This window comes from Uranotaenia lowii, chromosome 2 (genome assembly GCF_029784155.1).
Source record: "Uranotaenia lowii strain MFRU-FL chromosome 2, ASM2978415v1, whole genome shotgun sequence".
Lineage (NCBI taxonomy): Eukaryota > Metazoa > Arthropoda > Insecta > Diptera > Culicidae > Uranotaenia > Uranotaenia lowii.
In genome coordinates, this window is record NC_073692.1 from 133,205,400 (window position 1) to 133,233,263 (window position 27,864).

Below are 27,864 nucleotides of genomic sequence, written 5' to 3' on the forward strand. Positions count from 1 at the left end.
ACTTTCTTATCGTGCTTATTTAGAGAAAATTTATCAGCAGCATCAGTATCAAACCGTCATCTATGCCCAACAACCATCAGCATCAAAAGTTTCTCCTTCAAGTTCGACCAGTACTTCGTTGAAGAAGTGCATAATATTTGAATTAACCTGATTTGACCTCTTCGATTCTCAAAAACAATCTCATATCAACATTTAAAGTCTACATACGGAAGCTGTTTTTTCCCACGCTTTGATACCGTTTATCAGTACACAAAGAACAAACATCTAACATGAATCACCATAAATCTGACTTATTTATGTACCTTTCTTTCAGGCGGCGCCTCATAAATAGATAATCTGAACAAGCGCTTCTCTGAACGTGTCTAACAACAAGCTTCCAATCACCGCTGGTTACTAAACCTCAGCGATCTCCTTCTATGGGTAAAGAGTAGTTTGTATCTATAGATATGATCGTTACTACAAACGATCTTGCACTCTGAGGGGGTGGTGACTCAAAGCGTCTCTCTTTTCCTGTCATCGCAGCAAAAATGTGAATGACATGTGCATTTGAAGTGCGAATTATCCAACAGTTTTGCAGTTCTTGCCAAGTCATAGATGTCATAGCTTGCACACAACAAATGGATTGCATCCCCCATTAGAGAGAAGAAATTTTACATCTTGATTCAAGAATAGCTTCTTCCAACTGAAGAGACGGGTTTTTTTTGGCAACATGAAACTCTGAGGGAATGTTCGTAAAGTACCAACTTTTTACGATTAATTAAAAGAAACGAATTTTTCACCCACTCTGAGAGATGTTTGCTATAAAATCATTCTTCTTCCAGTCTTTCTTCGTCTAGAATACTTAAAATTTTTAAGTGAGAAGTAAAACGGGTTACGAAACAACGTTCCATAGCTTAGTCGTTTCGATCTTCACCCATTCGGTTACACACTGTTATTCACTTTGTGATCGTCCCCTTAAACACTCAAGAGGGCCGGTGCCAATTGGCTTTGATGGTCTATACCTATTAGTCGTTCGGTTCAGTTTCTGTGATTTTCTATTGGAAACCGGTGGCACTTTGAGTGCGACTTTGAGATTTATGAAACGGTTGAAAATTCTCTTCCATTTGAAGATGTAGTGTACAGTTTTCACTCCGGTTTGTGTTTACAAAACTGTGTATGTACCACAACAACACAATGTGTAAGAGAATTTCGGTCTAAAAATAAACCCATAGAAGTGCATTCGGGAAGAAAGGAAGAACTTTTAAGCGGCTTCGGGAAAACGGTGTTTAAAATATTCGCTACAATCCGTCCGGGGAGGTTAACTACTATAGATACTGGATTATGCTTTTCGGAACAAAATGCATCATCGGGGCCACCAGTCTTGTCCGGGAAAAGTTTCCTCTGTTGCGTTCGGTCGAACATGTAAGTGTAGCACTTGTATTTAGTAGCAGTAAATCATCCACAGTCCGGGAGGGATGTTTGTAACAGTCAGTTACTAGACACTAGTTTAGTCGTCCTCATGTGCTCCATTTAACATGTTCTTGCTAATCCAAACCTACTTTCAATTTACGATATGTAAATGGAAAATGCATACAGTAACTAATGAACATATTAAAGTGTCTCATCAAATACGAAGCAAAGGTTTACTGGACACTCAAGAATATGTTTCAATAACAGTGTTTTCGATTGAATTAGCGATTGAATCACCTCAACACAATCTGCATTTCTTAGTTCGAAATCCTTCTTCAAGAGCTTAAGCTTAATTCTTCAGAACTTCAATGGAATCGATTGTACCGTAATCGTGCCATCAAGTGTTTATTGATTGTCGACTTACATGAAAACTAAAAGTACAATCTATTTACAGTCTGGTCTTGTCTAACTGGGGGGTCCATGTGGAATGGGGATTTTCTAATTATCTTTCTAAAGATTACTGTTGAACTTTATGAACAAAAACACAAATCGTTCTAGATTCTTGAAAAGGGCGAATGCGACAAATGTAAACAAATCGAGTTACGCACGTTCGAAGACCTACGTTTTGATTAGAGATGTACCGAATACTGGTATTCGGCGAACGGCCGAATACCGAATATGGACTTTTTCAACTATTCGGACAAGCGAATATTCGGTCGAATATTCTATTGAGTTTTTAATGGAAATACTTCTATTTCTACTGCTAATTCTAATAGAATCTTCTATTTATGCCATCTTAATGTTCCTCATGATTTTAAGTCGATTATTCCTTACCAGATGTATCAGATTTTTTCTAAGTAGAGGTCTCTTCGATTTTCAAAATGTCACCACTAGCTGAAAGGACATCAGATGACTTGTCGCTTCTAGGTTGTTTATCACAAAAGAGATTGGATTCCAGTGAAATATGGAACAAATCATGTCAAAACAGGTGTTAAGCTATTTAAAATTGTTTTTTTCACATCGAATTAGATTAATGTCTCATTTTCGCTAGATGTCATCAAAATAGTTGCCAAAAAGAACGATGATCTTTAACCTTGAGCATCCAATACCTTCTACGACATGTATCCACACGGCCGGGTCTGAACAATTTTTTTGAAAAAACGTGTAAAAGTAATGGAAAATCTTAACAGAAACTAGGCATTATTCTTAAACATACCACAGGAAAATGAAATGAAATTACTTGAAATTTAAAGTTTTCATCTAATTATAACAGCAGTGTTTAAATCTTATCTAACGAATAAATTTACTATAAGAAAATCGTTTTGTACCAAAAAATTTAAAAAATTTCAAAGAGATATTTGATATAACAAAAAATTTGAATAAACCCTCCTTAAATCCAGAAAGTTTAAAAAAAATATGTGGCCATCCCGGTCAGATTAACCCATTCGAGACGGCGACTTTTTTCGAACGTGTCCCCGAGGAGCGTAAATTTTTTATCCTTTGATTCGATTTTTATCTGAAAAACATGAATACAATGAAATTTTCAAAATTTAATCGTAAATTCACAAAAATTTGTCCATTGCACACCGTGTGTGCAGTCCGCTCCTCAAAATTAAATTATTTCGGTGAGCCGCAATGCACATACGGTGTGCAATGGGTAGAAAAATGAAAACACACCATTTTCAGCACGTTCATGATTCGTTTCAAAATTTTGTTTTGTTATAATAGAAAGAATATAATGCAAATAATGTTATGTGGTTGGAACCAAGAATTAGTTTTTTTTTTTTTACTTTTTCCAATGAATGTTTATTTTTGTAATTTATGACCATGTTTTCAATATTTTCGGTTTCACCCAATTTTTTTTTCTGTGTTTTTTTTTCTATCCTAGTTTTCTATTTTTTCTATTTTAGTTGTTTAACTTTTTAAGTCCGTCTTACTTATTACTGTAATAATTTAGAACTACATTTCATGAAAAATATACATTGAAGAATCCTAGTGTTCATCACAAAATCTTGCGTATATTCTACTGAAAAGAACCTTAAAAGGAGGGTTATTTAGCGGGGATTTGTCAAGCATTTCACGAAGGCACTTCAAACGGATCGTTAAAATTTCAATTATTTCAGTAGAATATATAACTCGAATTTACTAGAAACTCATAAATTGGTTGTTAATGTCATGAAATTCCATGGAAAAAATACAAAGTAAATGATGATGATGTTTTCAGCGAACACCATATTATTTCATTTGCTTTTTTTTTGCATTTCAAATAAGTTGTTAAAAAGCAACTATTGATTAAAATTTTATTTTGATCATTCGTTTAATTGAAAAGCTTCCGTACATAATATTTCCAATTATATGATACAGATTTTAAGAACACCTTTGTGAAAGTAGGATTTACTAGAAATCCCCTGCCAAGTGCTGAAGAACCCAATAGCACGCTCTAATGTTTGAGAATTAAAAAAAAAGACTTAACAATACGGAATTCACACAAACGCTATACACCAGGTTCTAGATGCATATCAATTTCAGTTATTCTCCCCTCACCATAGAATAAACAATCACTGACGCACACTTCCACAACAGCAGCACAAATAGTCTGATAATGAGCTATTGTTGTTTCGACGAAACGAAACTCAGTCTGCGCTGTCTAATTTTATAAGTCATTTTCATTCTCAGATATTTTGAAAATATTTTCATATACATTGAAACCAATGCCAGATTATGTTTACCTATACTCTAAAGATCCTATTGGTTCAAGAGTTGATAAAAATGGTCCACTAGTTTATTCAAAATCATGAAAAAGTTATAACAACTTCCATTGCTCACACGGTGTGCAATCGGTCTCATAGCCTCGGAAAGTCATTGCACACACGGTGTGCAATCCGTCTCGAGTGGGTTAAACTTTTTTCGATTTTTTTATTTGGTTTATGGGCAAGCCTGGATAGATCAAGAAAATTTGGAATAAACGATAATCAAAGTATAAAGCTAAATCTACAGTGAAAATACACGGATAAATCTAAAATGTTTAACTGAAACCATAAGTTTTTGATAATTTTGAAGGTTTTACAACATTTCCTCAACTATTCGGTGAGCCGAATATTCGGCTTCAACGGTTTTTTGGCGGTATTCGGCGGACCGAATATTCGGTACATCTCTAGTTTTGATTAACTGACCCGTTTTGGGGTCATTTTCTATTTTTTCAAATACTGAGGTCTAAAATGTCTCGATTTGGTTCGAAACTCACCAATGATTTGTGCGGAATTTTAAAGTAACGTTAACATGGGTTAACTTCTACTTTTAAGTTAACATGGAAAAATGAATATTTTGTTCTTAAAAACGAACACGATTTTTCTTTTCACTCTCCAATCCGTTTTTTGTGCCACTTAAAAATTCTCTGTTGAACAACTTTGTCGAAGACTGTTACTTGGAATAAAGAAATGTCTGTTGGCATTGAAGGCAGTTCAATTTAACCCGCAGCATCGAAATTTTAAGGAAAACCTTTATAAGGAACTAGCTGCAATGGTGTATCCGTGTATCTTTCACTGTCGATCGTGCTGAAGAATGCTGACAAGTAGCTTTTTACACGGAGAAAAAAGTATGGTTTTATCAACAATCTTCCGCCTATATTCATTCATATGACCAACTATATTTACTAAATATTCAACTGTATTTGATTGATAGTTTTTATACATTCAACTATAGGTTAGGTTTAACTACAATTGTATGATTGAATCAATCATACATGTAATAAATTCAACTAAAGTATACTGATTTTTTTTTATTATAGTCGTTTTAACATCTTCGTGTCATTTGCGACTTATATCAACGATGAAGTTGGCGGACAAGTCATTGAAAAACTTATCCGGTACAACTGTGATCGATGTTTACTCTTGGGCTCGAACTCACGGACATCGGCTCAGTATACTGATTGATGTTGAGCATTCAACTGTATACATTGTAGATTCAACTATAGTGCTATGGTTTATTTCACTATAAATATGAATGATCAATTATACTTCTGTGATTGATTTTAAGCGTTCAACAATATATTTACGGTTGTTTTTTCGTATTTTTCCAGCATTACTTTTTAAAATTTTATTTATTGTTATTTAAAACTACCAAAAAGATTATTGTAACGAAGAATAATATGATTTTATAAGCGACCAGCTCATCAATGGTGTTGGCATTTTCCAGCCATTTCTGCTTTTTGATGAAGCGCCAATCGGTGTCACCCAAACGGGATGTTCAACGATTTCTCCAGCGGCATCGATTCTTTCATTTGGAATTGAGTTGCTGCCGCATCTGGCTTGAATTAACATAAAGGGAGGACCCATTTTATCACAAGTTATTTGAACAAGCAAATGTATGCTATTCAATTATACTTTTGCTAATTACTTTCTGTTTTTGCCATTAGTAAACACCACTGTCTACTGCTGAAGGCACATTGGCTACACTTTTGTACATGTAGTGTTAGGATGTGTTTGTATTTATTCAACTATCACACAATCAATCATAAAAAATACTGTTGAATTTACTATATTTATAGTTCAATGCCTAGAATCAATCATACATTTGTAGTTGAATCTATTATATTTACAGTTGAATCAATTCTTCTATTACAATTGAATCTATCATATTAAATGTTACAGGTCAATTAAAAATGTATAGTTGAATCTATTATATTTATTGCCGAATGCCTAATATTAATCAAACAATTGTAGTTGAATTCATCATATTTACAGTTGAATCAATTATACTTTAAAATTAAATCTGTCATATGTATACTTAAATGTGAAAGATCAACCAGTAATGTATGGTTGAATCTATTATATTTATAGTTGAATGCTTAAAATCTATTAAACATTTGTTGTTGAAGCTATCATATTAACAATTGAATTAATTATGCGTAAGGTCAACCAGCAGTGTATAGTTGAATCGAATATATTTATGGTTGAATACATAAAATGCATAACAATTGTAGTTTAATCTATCATATTTACAGTTGAATCAATTAGACCAGGGGTGAGGAACGCACGGCCCGCGGGCCGCATGTGGCCCTTAAAGTGTGCGGCTCGTGAAGGCGTTTTTCAAATTTTATTGATTTTTCGACTTTGTTTGATGGATTATGAATTGTTATTAAATACTAGTTCATACTAAACCATTAAAAATTCCCAGAGTCATTCAGATTGTACACTTTTTTTGCGTTTCATTTCAAATTTCGTAGCGAAATCATGCCGAACATAGATAAATTGTGTCTTTTTACTTGAAAATTAGCAATCCACATTGTCTAAGTTAGATTAGCTTAAGAAATCCTATCCCTATGATATCGAAATTAAATTTAGAAAATCCATGAAATCTGTTAAATTTGTCTAGAATCAAGAATGTTAACTGTAATGTTTGACGAAATTTGTTAAAAAAAAACCATGAAATTATGATTTTTTCTGAGATTGCAAAAACTTTGTTCAAAATCTCATTGCAATAATCTTATACACAATTTCGAAGTTGAAAACAGTTTTTTCACCGTTTGTAAAAAAAAATCAAGGCTTTTAGGACAGAATGAAACTGTGAAAAAATTTCTCGGAGAAACGCACAGAGAAATGGAATTTATGTAAATAAATTTCAATAACTATATTCGACGCGCAATGCCGAGGAGATAGTGATTTCTCTAAAAACTAAAAATATATTTTTACGCTTCTAGTTATCGCTGTGGTACAGCTTCAGACTTTTAAATGGAAATGATGATGAAAAGAACCATCTGTTTTGAAAATAAAAGGAAACCAAAAAATGGCTATCCCGAGAGAGAAAATATGGATAAGCTTTTGATACAATGGAAAACACTACCAAATTAGATTGAGTAACTTATCGTTATTTAGTCAGTGACTCATTTACTGATGGCGGGGTTTTAAAGGAAAATTGCGAAGAAGTTTACCTGAGATACAAGAAACCAATATTGAGAACTAGAACTTGGGCGGAATCAGTAACAAGGGTTTCACCGTTTATAGCGAAAAAAAATTAAGTCTTCGAAGAAAAGTTAAATTATGGGAAAAATTTTAAATATGACGAACGGGAAAAGAATGTTAGTCCAAAAATTTCGATACAGATTCAACGTCCAACGCAAAAGAGAATGATCTCCAAAAGAAAATATTTTTACCTACAACTTATCACTGTGGTATAGCTTAAGGTTGCCCGAATTTCTTCAGCACGTATCCGGACCGAGCAAATCTTGACTTTTTATCTAAAATTCTGGTAAGATCCGGGCATTTTATTTGAAAATTGTCTTCTGAAAACCCGGGAAATATCCGTGCAAAATGGTTAAAATCCAAGCGTCACTCAACAAAACTCAAGATTTTTTTTTTTCAATATTCGGGCAAACTCGGATGAACCGGACAATCTGGCAAGCTTAGTATAGCTCCAGAAGACTTTGAATTGATGAAAAGTAATTTAACTAATATTTGATTTTTTTAGAAATCGGTGCAAATTTGTTATAAACAATAATGTCTCTGTTTTAAAAAACAAAAAAATAAAATCAATTAAATTAAATCATTTAAAAATTTTCATAAAAACAAACTTCCATTTAGTGATTCTTTTCTCAACTTCGGCTGGTATTGTCCGCTTTGCATTTAAAAAATTGTGTTAAATTTCCTTTCAAACATTTCAAATTATAGATGAACTCGTTCTTTTCTTACCTTTCCAGGTTTTTATTCAACAAAATTGTTATCATTAAAGAAAGGCGTTTCATTTTAATACTGTCCATGAAGCTTTACAAATTGTTAGAAAGTTATATTTTTAGTGCGGCCCGCAAAAAAGATTTCAAATGCAAATTGGCCCGTTGATTCAAAAGGTTGCTCACCCCTGAATTAGACCATTACCGTTGTATCCATTATATTCAGAGTTGATTGCGTAAGCTCAATTGTCAGTTTGTAGGTATACCTAGCTGAAATAATAAGAACAACATACGTCTTTTTTCTCCATGGATACTTTTATCATCATTTATTCCAAATTTTCAACATTCAATAAAATATTATTTTTTTAATGGGTTCATTTATTCAAACATAACCTTAGTTTGTTAATTTTTTTTTTATTAAACTGTAGATAAAATTTGCTCAACAATTAGCTTGAATTGCAAGAATGACAAATCATCAAACTGCAATCTCTGGCTTTCTTGGCCAATTCATTTTCCAACAATGCTATGAAAGTCTGAGATTTAAAGAAATGATTTGGCTAAATGCCAGAAATGGCCAGTATAACATCTGGTTTTCCGCCGAATATTTGTTTTGCCTAATAGTTGAAAAGCACCAGTTATTACAATTGAACCCAATGTAGATTTCTAAATTTAAAGCTAAATTTGAAAATTCAAATAGACAATTTTAAATTTACGGATCAAAATTTTAATACCAAACTTGTGATTTTGAATTAGAATTCAAATTTTAAAGTTCAATTCAGTAGGAGAACACTATAATTTTTTTTTAAAAATTTTAATTCATTGGTTAAATAGAATTATAAAATATCGGTACCGTAAAACGGGGTAATATTGGTCACTTTTTTCAATATTTTCCAATTGTTTTTTTTTCTGTTAAGGGGAATGTGGTATGTTTCATATTTTTAAAACCAGCACTGAACTCCAATGAATGTAAAACATGGTTGCAGGAATTTATTAGACTACTTTAAATTTGATTTAAAAATCGATTTCGTCTCTGTTCAGAATTTGATGCTTTGATGTAACATTGATCAGTCTCTATTTTGACGGTTTTAACGAGTTTTCTTGATCAAAAAGAATACAAAACACCTTCATAATATTTACAAATACTATAGTTTATCAAATGCTGAGGCAATTCGGAACAAAGTCAAATGATATAAAATTAATTATGAATCTCTACAAAATTGATGTTGCCTTCATTCAATTCCCTAGGCCTTCGGATAATTCCCCTTAACTTTTTCCTTTAAACCCATTTGATAGGATTACTAGCCTTTTGTCCTAGACTGTCTTACTCTTGGAAAATGTTTCTATTTTTTAAATATTAAAAATATACCTCAAAATACAACAACAATTACACCAAAACTATAAATTTACTGAGGAAAAAAGTTGAACTCTTTCATAAATCAACCTGCTGCTTCTAAACGCTTTGATTTCATCAGGAAGGGTGTTTGTTTGCGAGCCTTCGATAAAATAGATATTAAAAGATTTTGAAATTACAGTTTTATTTACATTTGAAATTTTCAAAAACAAACCAAGTTTTTTCTAATTTGAAACTCAACTTATCTATACCTAGGTTTTTAAACGTGGAAAAATTTCATGTTGACCAAAGTTACCCCGTTTTACGGTACTGGGGATTTTTTATAGCTAGAATTGAAGAATTTAGTTAGTTTTCGTGAACAACAGATTTTAAATTATGTTGTTAAGATGAATTAGAGTCTTAAAAGAATAAAGTTAAATTCATTATCGTTTATTATTTATGTTAGCTTAGCTTAGCTTAGCTTAGCTTGGTTGACTACTCACATCCACCATAAATCATTGAACTCGAAACTATTTATATAACATATTATGGTCTAGAAATTGATACACATAGATATTCATACAATTCAGTTTAAATCCTATATTTAAATTTCCGTTATTTTTCTTCATGTGAATTTAATAATTTCGAATTCCATGATCTCAGGCGTGGCTCAGTAGAACGAGTTCAACATCGCCAATGGTTGCTACTCCGTGATTGACCGAGGCCACCAATTTTGTACAAGGGTCAAAAGAATAGTTCTTGGGATTAGAAGCTCATTCTCAATGTACAAAACTGATGCTCTCTCTTTGAACATCAATAACGGCGCCGGCCACGTCCTAGTAGTCAATAGATAGCGAGGAAAAATAGAGAAAAGGATGAAAGATATAAAATTGCGCTTTAGGACCGAGGTCACCTCTGCATCCTAGCAAAAAAAAATTGTTTGGGAGTGTGGGTAAAAGGATAAGATCTGGAAACACTTTTGACAAGTGCATGGATCTTTTTCATTCAACCTGTTTTTGTTAACTCCTACCGTTTTACTAGAAAACTTTAAATAAAGATTTTACTGAAAGTCCCCAAATTTCCTAAATGAGGTCGTTATCAAATTTTTAGCTTTCAAAAGGAAAAATCGGAAATAACATACTTTACAAATAGCTCAAGAATTACCATTAACCGATATTTTACTGTAGGAAAGCCTGAGTTTCAATGTTCTGAAAAACTACTGTTGTCTTTTAAGACATGATTATTTCTTTGTTCATCATTAAAACTCTCAAAAGCTTAGATATGCGAATTTTCAAACTGAAAGTTTTTCTTGAAACAGTAATTTTCTATTTTACTTTTGTTATTTCTTTGTACTTGAAAATTTGAAAATCATAAAGATATTTTTAAGAAAATATGTTTCTTATTTTGTTTATCTATGTTAGCACCATATGTTAGTAAATTTATCTCTTTATGCTCACGACATCGATCAACCTTATATTTAAAGGATAAACTTGAATAAAAATTTTCATTGTTCGTTTAACCCATTCGAGACGGCGACTTTTTTCGAACACGTCCCCCAGGAGCCAACAAATTTTATTCTTTCATTCGATCAATTTTTATCTAAAAAGCATGAATACAATGAATTTTTCTAAATTTAATCGTAAATTCACAAAAAAATGTCCATTGCACACCGTGTGTGCAGTCTTCTCCTCGAAATAAAATAATTTCGAGGAGCCGCATTGCACACACGGTGTGCAACGGGCAGAAAAAATAAAATACACCATTTCAAAAATATTCATCTTTCGTTTCAATTTTTGTTTGGTTATAAAAGAAAAAAAAAATAATGCAAGGAATATTATGTGATGTGGATTAAGCCAACAGTTAGTTTTTTTTAACTGTTTCCAATAAAAATGTGTTTACTCTTGTGATTTATGTCTTGATGACGATGTTTTCAACTTTGTCGGTTTCAACCCAATTTTTTCTACTGTGGATTTTTTTTCTATCCGATAACTATTCCATTAGTCTTACTATTTAAGTCCGGCTAACTAGATCTTATAATAATTTAGAACAATATTTCATAAAAAATACAATTAAAAATCTAGTTTTCATCACAAAATCATGAGTTTATTTGTGTGAATAGCACCTTGAAAGGATGGTGATTTGTCCAACATTAAATGACGGCAAATCGAACAGAATGTTAAAATTTCAAAAATTTCAATACAATATAAAACTAGAATTTACTAGAAATTCATTCATTGATTGCTTGAATACATTCTATGAAATCAAATTAAAATTATGATGATGATATTGTTAGCAAACACTAACAAAGCTAAAGTTTATTCCTTTTGGTTTTTCCCAAAGAAATTGTTAAAAAGAAACCATTAATTTTTATTTTATTATACCGTAAATAATGTATTCAACTATAAGATACAGATTTTAAGAACACCTTTATGAAAGTAGAATTTACTAAAAATTCCCCGCCAAGGGCTGAAGAACCCAATTACACGCTCTAAAACTTGCAAGTTTAAAAATAAGATTTTACAATACGGAATTCACTCAAACGCTGTACACCAGGTTATGGATGCATTTCAACTTTAGTTATTATCCCCTCACAAACAATCACCGACGCACACTTCCGCAAAAACAACACAAATAGCCTGCAAATGACCTATCGTCTGTATCGACGATACGAAAATCTATCTGTGATGCCTAATTTTATAAGTCTTTTTCAACCCCAGATATTTTAAAGACATTTTCATTCACAGTGAAACCATTGCAAAATTAAGTTTACCTATGCTTTACAGATTCTATTGGTTCAAGAAGCATAAACAATGGTCCACTAGTTGAATAAAAATCATGAAAAAGTTAAAACAACTTCCATTGCACACACGGTGTGCAATCGGTCTCATAGCCTCGGAAAGTCATTGCACACACGGTGTGCAATCTGTCTCGAGTGGGTTAATAACTACAATAAATTTATTTGATTTCCTGCTGTTTCTGCTGTGTTTCTAAAGTTGCTGATCAGAACTGAAAATTATTTAAATTATCAAATGAGATTCTTTATTTTGTCTATTAAAAGGAATATATTTGAAACATGATCAAATAGATTATGAAAAAAAAAACCAAAAATGTTTGTTTTCTTTCAGAGTCGATGAAAAGCCATGAATTTCAGTATGTATCTGCATTACCTGTAACTTGTCTCAATTAAATTTGTGAATAAATGTTTAAAAATGCAAATATCTATGATTAAAAAAATTAATATAAATAGAATTAAAGATTTTTGAAATGTAAGTAGATTTGTAAATGTTAGTTTCAGGTTTCAGATTCACATGGTTCTAATTAACCCGTCTCCTTGAGCGAAATGAGGTCAAAATATGATAATTCTGATTTACTAAAGTATCGTACTCTATGAATAATGATATGACAGAAGAATTTACACCACTGTAGATAAATGAGAAAGTTTCCCAAGCAGTGAACTTAGCTGAAAATGGTTTTAGGAGCATTTTCTAGCGTGATCTGATGGGAGCTGAATATTCTTGGTGAAATATTTCATAAGTTGCCACAAACCATTTTAAAATTAAAATTAAATGAATGTCTTCGATAAAGTAAGGGATATGAACAAAATAATACACTATAAGATAAAACAATGTTTATCCACTTAGCTTGAAATCCATTCTGATGCTTCCTGGCTGGAACTCAGCTTGATCGAGAAATAAACTTGGGATCCAGTCAATTTTTCAGATCACATCTTATCAATTTTAACTGAGTAATATCCCATTTCTGAATCTTGTAGCGATAAAAAATAAAATGCTCTTCCGAAAACAAAACTTTTTCAGGACCTATTTATGTTAGGTATACTAATTTGCTTTTCATTATGTTCATACTTTTTTTCCTAGTTCAGATTAAAAAATCTCAACAAACATCTCCGTAGTTTTTGAAGATTTACAAAACCTAAATTGTTTCACTGATACATTGAAGCTGAAAATTAAATTAAATTAAGGTTTCGAATACCGAAAATATTCTCTTACTGTTTTGCTTTCAACTTTCTGATACTTAATTTATTTTTGTTAATCATTTTGATTCCAATTTTAATTAGAATCAGTTGAAAAAATATTCAAGATGTGCTTTATTTAATGTTGAATTTGTATGGAAGCCTCCTTTTTAGGAAAATTATGTGTTAATCATCTCACCGTTCTTGAACTTGTCTACCAATACAATTAATCTTCTCATCATCATGATTAATTCTCGAGTTATGCTAAAAATATAAAGCGTATGAAGGTAAATCATGCCAGATTCTAAGAAATCCTTTAAATTACCATCCGGCATAAAGGCTTATTCTGCGAGTCGAGTGAAGTGACTTGTCAGATTTCACCTCAAAATTCTGGCTCGAAATTTCAGTTCAGATGATCTTCGATAGTCCATCGACAGTAATCCGAGCAGATATTTCTTTCCTAAAGCGCTTGCTGGAGTCAAGATTTCGTGGTGAAACCTTACAAGTCACGTCACTCGACTGGCGTAATAAGCTCCAAAATCCTGAATTCAATTTAAGCTCTCATTTTGAACCCAATAATTAAGAAAATAGAAGAAAAAAAAACTTAGTGTCTCATTTTGAAATGTGGTTTTTGAACATATCATTTCTAAGCTAACATTTCGACCAGCTTGTCTTATCTTCACTGTATCCTTATATTTCATTTTCACAGTCAAATTTAAACATTTTTTAAAGTTTTACCTAGGGAGAATTTTCTAATACATAAATTTAAAACTTTGTTTTCGAACAGATTAGAGGATCTGGGTACCTGAATGCGATTTGAGATTCGAAAGCTAAAAAGTCCAAACTGCTGTACTCAACTAAATAGATTTATTTTGAAATGTGCGTTTACATAAATCGATAAGTTAATAAGTTAATACATTCACCCAGTCCGCGCGGATTTGTGCATCTGATACAGCACGACCAGCCAGGGAGCCACAAAGCCAACGGAACAGATGGCGAAAAATTTTGCCGTGAACAGGTACGGATTTCTCAAATTGAACGGCAGTGGATTCTGGAAGAAGCAAAAAATAAAGTAAGCTCTCTCGGAACTTCATAAGTTTTTCAAAATTGAACTTACCCGATATTTAAATGGATCATGTTTGGCACCTCCGGCACCTTTTTCTGCTGCTTCCTTGCAAGCGGCATCCGCTTCTTTGTTGGCCATTTTTCTTTTTTGGGAGAGTTTGTTGCTTCAATTTCTGCTGCTGCTGCTAAAATCTGCGATAATACGAGCGCGCGGATGACAGAATTTTTCCGGCTACTGTGATTAGCAACCGTTTCTGTCGGTTTACGTTGATGGAAATTTGTTCGAATTTTGTCTGCGAATCTGAACTAGCAAAACGAAAGGACTAATAATTGTTTTGTACATTTTCCATGAAATAATTTGGAAAGAATAAATCAAATCATTTATTAATCGAAATTACACCAAGTTTGCATTTTATGAAGAGAATTTTTCAATGGTCATTGTACTTATGACACCGGACATTAAATTGAAAATGGATCTTAATGGAAGATTAAAATGAGTCAAGTTTTCATTCATCAGTCAACCGTTGCTGTTGCATAATAAATCGGTTGGATCTGTTCCATGTCACGTTTTGGCGTTTTGGCGTCGGACCAAGCCATGATGAATTGTATCCAACAAATCACTTGAAACCGAAAATTGCGTACTTGAGTGAGCACCTACTCAAATGTACTAGACAAGGCACAGATTTTGGTGTATGCCGCTCTGTTTAGAAACACAGAGACAAATCATAACAGTCATTGCAATAATGGTGACAAGGTCTAGTCATGTTGAAGTCATACCCGTCAAAGTGCTTAGAAATAGGGCACGTTAATTTTTATTATTTTACTCCAATTCGAGAAAAAAAAAACATCAACCGAATTCGCTGCAGAATGTTTGACAATAATATGAAATCTTCAAGATTTTTCATACTTATTTTTAATCAAAAAATTTTGAAATAATAGAAATAAGTCGGCAGCCACATTACTGTATCTTAAAATTAGGCCCCTAATTTCACGGACATTTAGCAGTGTTAAGGCTCACTAAATAGCACATAGTTGTTTTTATCCTAATTTGACACCTTTGAATAATGCAGAACAGCCCTGTGTTATCTAACCATAAGTAGGGTAGATGATTCAAAGATTGGCCCGTGCTCAATTTCGTCTTCAATGTTAACCAGCCATGTTTTTCCCATCATTTTCACCAATTACCAGAGCTCACACCCCAAAACGAATTAATTATGTCACACGGTTAAGATGCCATCAGCAGGCAGGCAGGCAGGCAGACGAGACAAGATCAACGCGATGCTCTTTTTTTGGCACGATTTTCCCGTCAATTTAGAAACCTGAGCAAGAAGTGTGCGTGTTTATAAATTTTACTAGCCGACTCTAACCGGCAATGTTTCTTTCTCATCTTTCTCTAAACTTACCACCCATCTTCATCATCCATCCAATCGGAGTGATTTTATTTAATTTTATTTGCCTAATCCACTAACAGAGATGAGCTGAGAAACATGATGACCGGGTGATGCTGTCTGCTACTATCTGTTACCATCTCGAGCTAGATTACTTAGCATAATGATGATGGGAAAGCGACCTTGGCATTGTGGATCGTTTGCCTTTTCGATTTTTTTATATCTGCTCTTTTTTTCATCAGGTTTAATTATGAGACAATCCGGAAGCTTGATGAGAGACGTAAATGTTCACAATCAGGGATTGAAATGCTCTTGCTCAAGCGGCTGAGCATCAATGCTCTTGAAGCTCGAGAGCGAAGAAAGCTGGAGCCAATTCTAGCCCAACAATAAATGCTCAAATTAAGCTCAAACCTCTTCTGGCTCTAGGAGACAAGGTTTTGCATTTTGCTTTGAGTTTGTTAGCTCAAGGAGCCGAAATTTCTTGAGCTTGCTGGCTCAGCAAAATTGTAACACTTGAGCTTAGTGATGTGTATTTACTTTGCTATTGTGGTGCTGTGTGAGCCAACGGCTTTTCTTTGTGCACCAGAAACTGTGAAAGTGCTTGTTGGGATTATTAACATGAATGTAAGAGATTTCTTGTTACTGGTAAAAGTTACCAGCTATAGTAACTATGAAATAGTAAAATTTACAATTTTTCGGGTAAACGCGAAATGAAAGGGCATTTTAGGAGGATTATTAAAATCAATGTTAGAGAGTTTTAGTAACTAGTTAAAGTTACCAGCACTAGTAACTATGAAATAGTAAAATTTACAATTTTTCGGGAAAAACGCCAAATGAAAGGGCTTTTTGCGAGGATTATTAAAGTGAATGTTGGAGAGTTCTAGTAACTAGTAAAAGTTACCAGCACTAGTAACTATGAAATAGTAAAATTTCGAAATTTTCGGGAAAAACGCCAAATGAAAGGGCTTTTTGCGAGGATTATTAAAATCAATGTTAGAGAGTTCTAGTTACTATTAAAAGTTACCAGCACTAGTAACTATGAAATAGTAAAATTTACAATTTTTCGGGAAAAACGCCAAATGAAAGGGCTTTTTGCGAGGATTATTAAAATCAATGTTAGAGCGTTCTAATTAATAGTAAAAGTTACCAGCACTAATAACTATAAAATAGTAAAATTTCAAAATTTTGGGGAAAAACGCCAAATGAAAGGGCTTTTTAGGAGGATTATTAAAATAAATGTTAGAGAGTTTTAGTAACTAGTAAAAGTTACCAGCCCTAGTAACTATGAAATAGTAAAATTTACAATTTTTCAGGTAAACGCGAAATGAAAGGGCTTTTTGGGAGGATTGTTAAAATCAATGTTAGAGAGTTTTAGTAACTAGTTAAAGTTACCAGCACTAGTAACTATGAAATAGTAAAATTTACAATTTTTCGGGAAAAACGCCAAATGAAAGGGCTTGTTGCGAGGATTATAAAAATCAATGTACGAGAGTTCTAGTAACTAGTAAAAGTTACCAGCACTAGTAACTATGAAATAGTAAAATTTACAATTTTTCGGGAAAAACGTCAAATGAAAGGGCTTGTTGCGAGGATTATAAAAATCAATGTTAAAGAGTTCTAGTAACTAGTTAAAGTTACCAGCACTAGTAACTATGAAATAGTAAAATTTACAATTTTTCGGGAAAAACGCCAAATGAAAGGGCTTTTTGCGAGGATTATTAAAGTGAATGTTGGAGAGTTCTAGTAACTAGTAAAAGTTACCAGCACTAGTAACTATGAAATAGTAAAATTTCGAAATTTTCGGGAAAAACGCCAAATGAAAGGGCTTTTTGCGAGGATTATTAAAATCAATGTTAGAGAGTTCTAGTTACTATTAAAAGTTACCAGCACTAGTAACTATGAAATAGTAAAATTTACAATTTTTCGGGAAAAACGTCAAATGAAAGGGCTTGTTGCGAGGATTATAAAAATCAATGTTAAAGAGTTCTAGTAACTAGTTAAAGTTACCAGCACTAGTAACTATGAAATAGTAAAATTTACAATTTTTCGGGAAAAACGTCAAATGAAAGGGCTTGTTGCGAGGATTATTAAAGTGACTGTTGGAGAGTTCTAGTAACTAGTAAAAGTTACCAGCACTAGTAACTATGAAATAGTAAAATTTCGAAATTTTCGGGAAAAACGCCAAATGAAAGGGCTTGTCGCGAGGATTATTAAAATCAATGTTAGAGAGTTTTAGTAACTAGTTAAAGTTACCAGCACTAGTAACTATGAAATAGTAAAATTTACAATTTTTCGGGAAAAACGTCAAATGAAAGGGCTTTTTGCGAGGATTATAAAAATCAATGTTAGAGAGTTCTAGTTACTAGTAAAAGTTACCAGCACTAGTAACTATGAAATAGTAAAATTTACAATTTTTCGGGAAAAACGCCATATGAAAGGGCTTTTTGCGAGGATTATTAAAATCAATGTTAGAGAGTTCTAGTAACTAGTAAAAGTTACCAGCACTAGTAACTATGAAATAGTAAAATTTACAATTTTTCGGGAAAAACGTCAAATGAAAGGGCTTTTTGCGAGGATTATTAAAGTGAATGTTGGAGAGTTCTAGTAACTAGTAAAAGTTACCAGCACTAGTAACTATGAAATAGTAAAATTTCGAAATTTTCGGGAAAAACGCCAAATGAAAGTGCTTTTTGCGAGGATTATTAAAATCAATGTTAGAGAGTTTTAGTAACTAGTAAAAGTTACCAGCACTAGTAACTATGAAATAGTAAAATTTCGAAATTTTCGGGAAAAACGCCAAATGAAAGGGCTTTTTGCGAGGATTATTAAAATCAATGTTAGAGAGTTCTAGTTACTATTAAAAGTTACCAGCACTAGTAACTATGAAATAGTAAAATTTACAGTTTTTCGGGAAAAACGCCATATGAAAGGGCTTGTTGCGAGGATTATAAAAATCAATATACGAGAGTTCTATCAACTAGTAAAAGTTACCAGCACTAGTAACTATGTAATTAGTAAAATTTACAATTTTTCGGGAAAAACGTCAAATGAAAGGGCTTTTTGCGAGGATTATTAAAGTGACTGTTGGAGAGTTCTAGTAACTAGTAAAAGTTACCAGCACTAGTAACTATGAAATAGTAAAATTTCGAAATTTTCGGGAAAAACGCCAAATGAAAGGGCTTGTCGCGAGGATTATTAAGTAGTAACTAGTAAAATTTTCCAGCACTAGTAGCTATGAAATAAAAATTTCGAAATTTTCGAGAAAAACGCCACATGAAAATGCTTGTGGTTTTTATTTAACCAATAGATGCAAGAATGAGTTCGTCTTTCAACCTGTTCAGGTTATATTTTAGTTGGTTTGACTGATTTTAATTGATCATTGTTTAAAACTGTTTGAATGATTTGAGAAAAAATTAAGTTAAAAAACATTTTGAAGAGTACACTTTGAACTTATTATGGGCTGGATGCAGGAAAGGTTCGATAAGCTGTATTCAATTGAAGTGCATATATTTTACATGTTTTTGTATACAGACCCCGTTTGTTTTTTGGCAACTTTCGATTTTGGCAACATTCGATTTATGCACATGTGCCAAAATCGAACGGTTTAAGAAGCGACATTACCTTTTAGTTTTCTCTTAAGCAGGACCAATATAATTTAGACAAACACCAACAATATTTTTTAAGGTTCCTAAATGGTGATAGAATACAACAACAAAAACCTTTTTTTTTATTTATAAAGTACAGACCCCGTTCGATTTTGGCAACACGCTAGTACATTTTGTGTCGCCAAAATCGAATGTTGCCAAAATCGAACGGTTTTTTTCTCCACTTTTTTATCAGTCATTTTTACAAAATAATAAATATTATTATCAAAAACGTTATTTTTAGTCAATTTTCGACCATTTTAAGTAATTTTTGATTTTTTCTCATCATGTTTTTGATGCATTTTGCACTTATCTTGTTTTGTTTATAATGTTTGTTTTTATTTGTCATATTTGCTGTTTTTTTCGTTCTTCATCATTTTTTAGTTGTTTTTAGTCATTTTCAGTCTTTTGTTTGAATTTGTTTTTTAAATTTTTGAATTTTTCAACTTTTTGCCATTTTTTAGTACTTAATACATTTTTTCAAAAACTTTTGTTTTTATTGTTGCATTTTATCACCATTTCAGAACACAAAAACGTATTAGTGGTATTTGTCTGATTTAAATTGGTCCTGTTATAACGAAAACTAAATTGTAATGTTGTTTCTAAAAACCGTTCGATTTTGGCACATGTGCCAAAATCGGATGTTGCCAAAATCGAATGTTGCCAAAATCGAATGTTGCCAAAAACGAACGGGGTCTGTACTCAAATATTACAAAAAGATGAAAAATTCAAAAATAAAAAAAAAATACAAACAAAAGAAAAACAATGACAAAAATCAATAAAAAATGATAAAGAATGACAAAAACAGCAAAAAAAAAACAAAAAAAAACAAAGCCTATTAAAAAACCAAAAATAGTGCAAATTGTTTCAAAAACATGAGAGAAAAAACTATAACAATTTTAAAAATAGTCAGAAATTGACTAAAAATAACGTAAATGATAATAAAAATAGTTTTTTTTTCTAAAAATAAGAGAAAAAAATTTTCAGAAAGAAACCGTTTGATTTTGGCAACATAAAATTTTCGGACATGTTGTCAAAAACGAACGGGGTCCGTATTTCCCGGGAAACAAGCCACCAGATTTCCCGATTGGCAGGGACGAAAAAAAAGCCGGGAAATGGACACTTTAGTGCTGTCCACAATCAAGTTAAGACGTGTGATTACTCTGCTGGCGTTCTGGTCGATTTGCTCCACTAGAGATTTTTTTTCCTTTTTTACCAAGAAATAAAAACATTTATTTTAATAATCAAGGCGATCAGATCTTCCATTTGACATTTTTCCCGATAATTTCAAAGTTTTACTGTTTCATAGTTACTAGTACTGGTAACTTTTACCAATGACAAGAACTCTCTAACATTCACTTTAATAATCCTTACAAAAAGCCCTTTCATTTCGCGTTTTCCCGAAAAATTGTAAATTTTACTATTTCATAGTTACTAGTGCTGGTAACTTTTACTGGTAACTAGAACTCTCTAACATCGATTTTATTAATCCTCGCAACAAGCCCTTTCATTTGGCGTTTTTCCCGAAAAATTGTAAATTTTACTATTTCATAGTTACTAGTTCTGGTAACTTTTACTAGTAATTAGAACTCTCTAACATTGATTTTATTAATCCTCGCAACAAGCCCTTTCATTTGGCGTTTTTCCCGAAAAATTGTAAATTTTACTATTTCATAGTTACTAGTGCTGGTAACTTTTACTAGTAACTAGAACTCTCTAACATTGATTTTAATAATCCTCGCAAAAAGCCCTTTCATTTGGCGTTTTTCCCGAAAAATTGTAAATTTTACTATTTCATAGTTACTAGTGCTGGTAACTTTTACTAGTCATTAGAACTCTCTAACACTGATTTTATTAATCCTCGCAACAAGCCCTTTCATTTGGCGTTTTTCCCGAAAAATTGTAAATTTTACTATTTCATAGTTACTAGTGCTGGTAACTTTTACTAGTAACTAGAACTCTCTAACATTGATTTTAATAATCCTCGCAAAAAGCCCTTTCATTTGGCGTTTTTCCCGAAAAATTGTAAATTTTACTATTTCATAGTTACTAGTGCTGGTAACTTTTACTAGTAACTAGAACTCTCTAACATTGATTTTAATAATCCTCGCAGAAAGCACTTTCATTTGGCGTTTTTCCCGAAAATTTCGTAATTTTACTATTTCATAGTTACTAGTGCTGGTAACTTTAACTAGTTACTAAAACTCTCTAACATTGATTTTAATAATCCTCGCAACAAGCCCTTTCATTTGGCGTTTTTCCCGAAAAATTGTAAATTTTACTATTTCATAGTTACTAGTGCTGGTAACTTTTACTAGTAATTAGAACTCTCTAACATTGATTTTATTAATCCTCGCAAAAAGCCCTTTCATTTGGCGTTTTTCCCGAAAAATTGTAAATTTTACTATTTCATAGTTACTAGTGCTGGTAACTTTTACTAGTAACTAGAACTCTCTAACATTGATTTTAATAATCCTCGCAAAAAGCCCTTTCATTTGGCGTTTTTCCCGAAAAATTGTAAATTTTACTATTTCATAGTTACTACTGCTGGTAACTTTTACTAGTAATTAGAACTCTCAAACATTGATTTTATTAATCCTCGCAACAAGCCCTTTCATTTGGCGTTTTTCCCGAAAAATTGTAAATTTTACTATTTCATAGTTACTAGTGCTGGTAACTTTTACTAGTAACTAGAACTCTCTAACATTGATTTTAATAATCCTCGCAAAAAGCCCTTTCATTTGGCGTTTTTCCCGAAAAATTGTAAATTTTACTATTTCATAGTTACTAGTGCTGGTAACTTTTACTAGTAATTAGAACTCTCTAACATTGATTTTATTAATCCTCGCAACAAGCCCTTTCATTTGGCGTTTTTCCCGAAAAATTGTAAATTTTACTATTTCATAGTTACTAGTGCTGGTAACTTTTACTAGTAACTAGAACTCTCTAACATTGATTTTAATAATCCTCGCAAAAAGCCCTTTCATTTGGCGTTTTTCCCGAAAAATTGTAAATTTTACTATTTCATAGTTACTAGTGCTGGTAACTTTTACTAGTAATTAGAACTCTCTAACATTGATTTTATTAATCCTCGCAACAAGCCCTTTCATTTGGCGTTTTTCCCGAAAAATTGTAAATTTTACTATTTCATAGTTACTAGTGCTGGTAACTTTTACTAGTAACTAGAACTCTCTAACATTGATTTTAATAATCCTCGCAAAAAGCCCTTTCATTTGGCGTTTTTCCCGAAAAATTGTAAATTTTACTATTTCATAGTTACTAGTGCTGGTAACTTTTACTAGTAATTAGAACTCTCTAACATTGATTTTAATAATCCTCGCAAAAAGCCCTTTCATTTGGCGTTTTTCCCGAAAAATTGTAAATTTTACTATTTCATAGTTACTAGTGCTGGTAACTTTTACTAGTTACTAGAACTCTCTAACATTGATTTTAATAATCCTCTAATACTGGTAACTTTTACTAATTTCTAAAACCGTCCAACATTGATTTTAAAAATCCATGCGACAAGCCCTTTTTTAGTTAATTCTCGAACAGCAGCAGTGAAAACAAGCTCAACAAATTTGAATCGGTTGAGCCAACAAGCTCAAGCTCCTCTGGAGGCATGAGCTATCGAGCTCACAAGCCAAAAAAAGAGCTAAGGTTTCTTCCAAATAAGAGCTTAGCAATACGAAGCTCCGGAGACAAAAACGATAGGAGCTTCGTCGATTGCTTTGTAAGCGGAGCTATGGAAAAAATGAGCTATGAAGCTCGCTCAAATGAGACTAATTTTCAATCCCTGTTCACAATTGTTTGACATTCGTTTTAACAGCCAAGGCTGTGAACATGCGTCAAATTCATCAGTTTTGGTCAAACCCGCATAAACTATTTTTTTTAATTGGCGAAAAGCTGACAGAAAAACTATGACATTCAAATCCTAAAGACGAAAGGGAAAAGGTTCTAAAACTTTTTAAACTACAAGTATAAAAGTATACGTTTCGATTTTTATTAATAGGTACTGTAACGATCTACTATCATTACAAATAACGTGTAATGAAAAAAAGAAATTCCGTTTAAGATCTGCGAAAGAAGGATCGTGAGTGGCCTTTCATTTAGATAGTAAGGCTAGGAACAAGGTTTACCGAAACCTTTAAACGAGATGTGAAATTTGGCCTCATTGACCGCATAGTCGATTAGAATGATAACTAAGAGCTTACTACAATCAGTATCCTTCAGCATAAGTACGAAATGGGACCAAAAAACTATCGTCTGAGTCATAAGTAGCGGGAACAAATTAATAAGCTTCTTGTCAAATCTAAATCACTTTCTGCTGCTAAACAATTTTCAAAGTAAAGGGTGTCCACGATTAAATTGCCACACACAAAATTGATTCCCAAAATTTGAGTTTTCATCCGATTGCCAAAAAATTTCAGGGATTGAAAAATAACTATTAAACTCCATTTTACTCGTATTTTATATACGTCCATACGGAAATTCCCGCACTTTAGCCTTAACCCCGGCCATAAAATTCTGCACAACCTGTGAATCAACCGTTGTACACCCATACTTTCTTCAGTTCCTTGACTGTCTTCACTACCTTACGTCGTTTAAGAAGGTGCTGCTTCATAATCGCTCAGTACTTCTCGATGAGGCCTAGCTCCGGAGTGTTGGGAGGGTTGAACGTTTTCGGCACGAAATTAACTTTATTGTCCGCATACCACTTCAGCACGTCCTTGGAGAAGTGACATGAGGTCAAATCCGGCCAGAAAATTGTAGGGTCGTTGTGGGCCTCTTGGGTTTCAGTTCAAGGCCCCAACTATGCGGTTGTGATTTTTGGTGTTGTACGGAATATTTTTTCCTTCACTTCTGGGCTTCCGATCGGTGGTCAATCGTTCCTCGATCCGCTTAATCACTCATGACACCGTGGAATTCGCGATTCCCAACGTTTTAGCGATGGAACGATGCGAGAGATCCTAGTTCTCGTGTTGAATGTGCAAAGTTTTATCACGCACGAGCTGTTCTTTTGACTCCATTTCCGCGAGTTTTGATCATAGGACTTTAAAACTTGCAGGTAGTAAACAATGCACTATGAACTAAATTCGTCCAAATTTTTATTAAATTCTACCCAACGGTTAAAAAGTAAGAGTAATTTCATGGTGTGGCAATTTCATCGTAGACACCCTTTAACCTCCGTCCTCTCAAAGTGGGCGTACTATAAAGAGGTAACTTAGGTCCCCTATTATTAATTTTTAACGTGAATTTGAAACCCCACGGAAAACCAAGTATATTCGCTGAGAAACCTGCCAGCTTTTCGCCGAAGGAAATCTCGACACGGCTCAAGCCTCTACAGAAAGCCCTAGGGTTGTTTAAAAGTCGTGTATTAGCATCCTAGATCATCGAAGCTCATAATTCTACTCTACCAATCAACGTATTGAGGGCGTTACAAGCTGTCCCAAAAACTCATAATCACTTATGTACATAATCCAATTGCACATCATAACCTTACTTATGACCGATCCGGGTGGTATTCCTTAAGGAACTAATATCGTCAGAAAGCCCACCTTTGAATCCGCCAACCAAGCATTTACTTATTATGATAAGATTTGATATAACCGACTTCCTTAAAACATATGATCAGAAAAAAGCATTGCCAAATTCAAAGAGCTCATCAAGAGATTAACAGGAGCTTACAATGATATATTGATACATACATTCAGTGAACTATATCAATACCTAGTCCGGTTTCCAGTAGCCTGACAGCTAGCGTTAATCTAATCTGTACAATGTACATATTTAGTTACGTTATCGGTTTTAAAAAAATGTTATATTTTCATCGAAGTGTTTTTCACACGCTTTCATTGCACGATTTCGAAGCTGGGAGTTGAACCTAATACCTGAGACCTGACACTTGAGCTCTAGGACCTGAGAAGTTGAGACATGAAACCTGATACCTAACCCATTTTTTTGGTTGGTTAACACAGGTGGCGGCGAGCCACCGTGTCTTAGCAGTTTGCAACTCTGAGTTCATGGGTACAATGGGGAGACTCGTGATATACCTCCTACTCCCCAAACTCCACCTGAGGCCACAGACCTAGTTTTCACCTCGAACAGTTTGACACACTATGCTTCAATAGTGAGAGATCTATTTGCGCTGAAGACCTCTTATCGTAAAGACTCGGGGTTGACCACACAACCTCTTCTCCTGAGGACTCGAGGCCTGACCTCTCCTCTGACAACTCGAAGCCTGACCTCCTATCCCCAGAAATCGAGGTTTGCCACCTTTATGCCTGTCACAGCACACGAGTGTGCTTAACGAAACTACTCGAATGATTCCCGACGAAGACGTGATTCTACACTGACTCGAATGGCTCGCCCGGCGTCGAGAACCACTCTACCCGTTGGTGTTCCCCGATCGTGAAATAACCCTTTCCCAATGATTTCCACTGCGAAAAAGGTATGGTCTTATCCCCGCAGCTTTGATCATTGCGAACCACACTACTCAGAACCTGAGACTCGGATACTCCCAGAAGGTGAAGTATCCTACGCACGAACGCGACGTAAACGGCGCTCTCCACTAACGACTTGAGAACCGCAATGACTCGAGGTTCCCACATAAACCTCTCTCTTCGCGACTCGAGGCCTGATCTCTCCTCTTACGACTTGAGATCCGACCTCTCCTCGCATCGACTCGAGGTTAACGTACACATACCTCTCATCTGCACAACTCGAGGCCCGATCTCTTCTCTAGCGACTCGATATCTGACCTCCCCTGCAAATGACTCGAGCTTAACACTTATACCCGACCTCTAATCGTAAAGACTCGAGGTTGACCACACAAACTTCTCTTCCTGAAGACTCGAGGCCTGATCTCCCATCTAACGACTCGAATCTCGACCTCTTATCCCCAGGATTCGAGGTTCGCCACCTTTATGCCTGCCACAGCACATGTGCGGGACTTAACGCATCTACTTGGATGATTCCCGATGAAGACGTCATCCTTAACCGGCTCGAATGGCTCACCCGGCGTCAAGAGCCACTCTACCCGTAGGTATTCCCTGATCGTGGAGTAACCCTTTCCCAATCATTTCCACTACGAAGAAGGTATAGTCTTATCCCCGCAGCTTCGATCATTGGAAACTGCACTACTCAGATACTCCCCGAAGGTGGAGCATCCTACGCATGAACGCGACGTAAACGGTATGGACTCTCCTCTAACGACTTGAGAACCGCAATTACTCGAGGTTCCCACATAAACCTCTTCTTTTCGCGACTCGAGATTCGAAGCCTCCTTTTAAGACTTGAGATCCGACCTCTCCTCGCATCGACTCGAGGTTAACGTACACATACCTCTCATCTGCACATCTCAAGGCCCGATCTCTCCTCTAGCGACTCGAGGTAAACACTTGACTTATATCCCTCCTCTTGTTGAATAAGAGCCTTATCTCTCCTCTTGCGACTCGAGATCTGGCCTCTTATCGTAAAGACTCGGGGTTGACCCCACGACCTCTCCTTCTGAGGACTCGAGGTTTGACCTTTCCTCTAACGACTCGAAGCCCGACCTCCTATCCCCAGGATTCGAGGTTCGCCACCTTGATGCCTGTCACAGTACCACGCGGGACTTAACGCAACTACTTGGATGATTCCCGACGAAGACGTCATCCTTCATCGACTCGGATGGCTCACTCGGCGTCGAGAGCCACTCTACCCATGGGTACTCCCCGATCGTAGAATAACCCTTCCCCGGTCCACTTTGGCTGGCAACCCTAGGATTTTTGGCCTGCGGTCGTCATGTGCCAGATCGAGAGCAGCTTGCCCTGGACTCGCGCCTGTTACGGCACACATTCGGGACTTTGAACATTACGACTCGGATTTTTCCGAAAGTGACGACATCCTACACCGACTCGAGAGGCTCCCCCGGCCTCTCTACCCGTGGGTATCCCCTGACAGTGGTTTACCCCCTTCCTTCGAGGTCCGCTACGAGGAAGGTATTGTCTTATCCTCGCAGTTACTCCCGTAGGAAGCGGCAATAGTCAGATGCTGCCCAGCGATGGAGTCATCCTACACCGTTCGCGGACTGCCGTTGACTCCAGTTCCTCTGCAGGGGAGTCATGATCCGGGTGAACTCATCACTGATCGCATGACAAGTTTTGGAATCCGTGCACCACGGTGTCTACCGTCGTGTCGGGTCCACAGACGGCAAGTATGTCGGAACGTACCGCCACAAACCTCGGACCTCGAGTCATTACGAGGAGAGGTCAGATCTCGAGTTGCTAGAGGAGAGTTCAGGCCTTGAGTCGTGCAGAGGAGAGGTATATGTACGTCAACCTCGAGTCGATGCGAGGAGGGGTCGGATCTCGAGTCGTAAGAGGAGAGAGCCCCGAATCGCTAAAAGAGTAGGTTTATGTGGGAATCTGATG

At 34.6% G+C, this 27,864-nt stretch overlaps 1 protein-coding gene and 1 long non-coding RNA gene across 3 annotated transcripts in view; one reads left to right on the forward strand and one right to left on the reverse strand.

Annotated features, from left to right (window-relative positions):
* The window catches only part of LOC129744102 (trafficking kinesin-binding protein milt-like), a 341,216-nt gene that overhangs the window by 27,124 nt on the left and 286,228 nt on the right, over positions 1 to 27,864 (forward strand). The window contains exon 1 of one of the 2 annotated variants that reach the window (XM_055736472.1): positions 1,115 to 1,401. The exons of the other annotated variant lie outside the window; for it this stretch is intronic. Coding sequence (XP_055592447.1) covers positions 1,321 to 1,401 — 81 coding nt within the window. The 5' untranslated portion in view covers positions 1,115 to 1,320. Of the gene's footprint in view, positions 1 to 1,114; positions 1,402 to 27,864 lie in introns of those variants that run through there. 2 annotated transcript variants of the gene reach the window in all.
* Positions 14,199 to 14,672, reverse strand: LOC129744108 (uncharacterized). Its single transcript, XR_008736811.1, has 2 exons — positions 14,471 to 14,672; positions 14,199 to 14,404 (listed from the first exon to the last, which is right to left on the reverse strand). It is a non-coding gene; the product is annotated as an uncharacterized LOC129744108 (long non-coding RNA).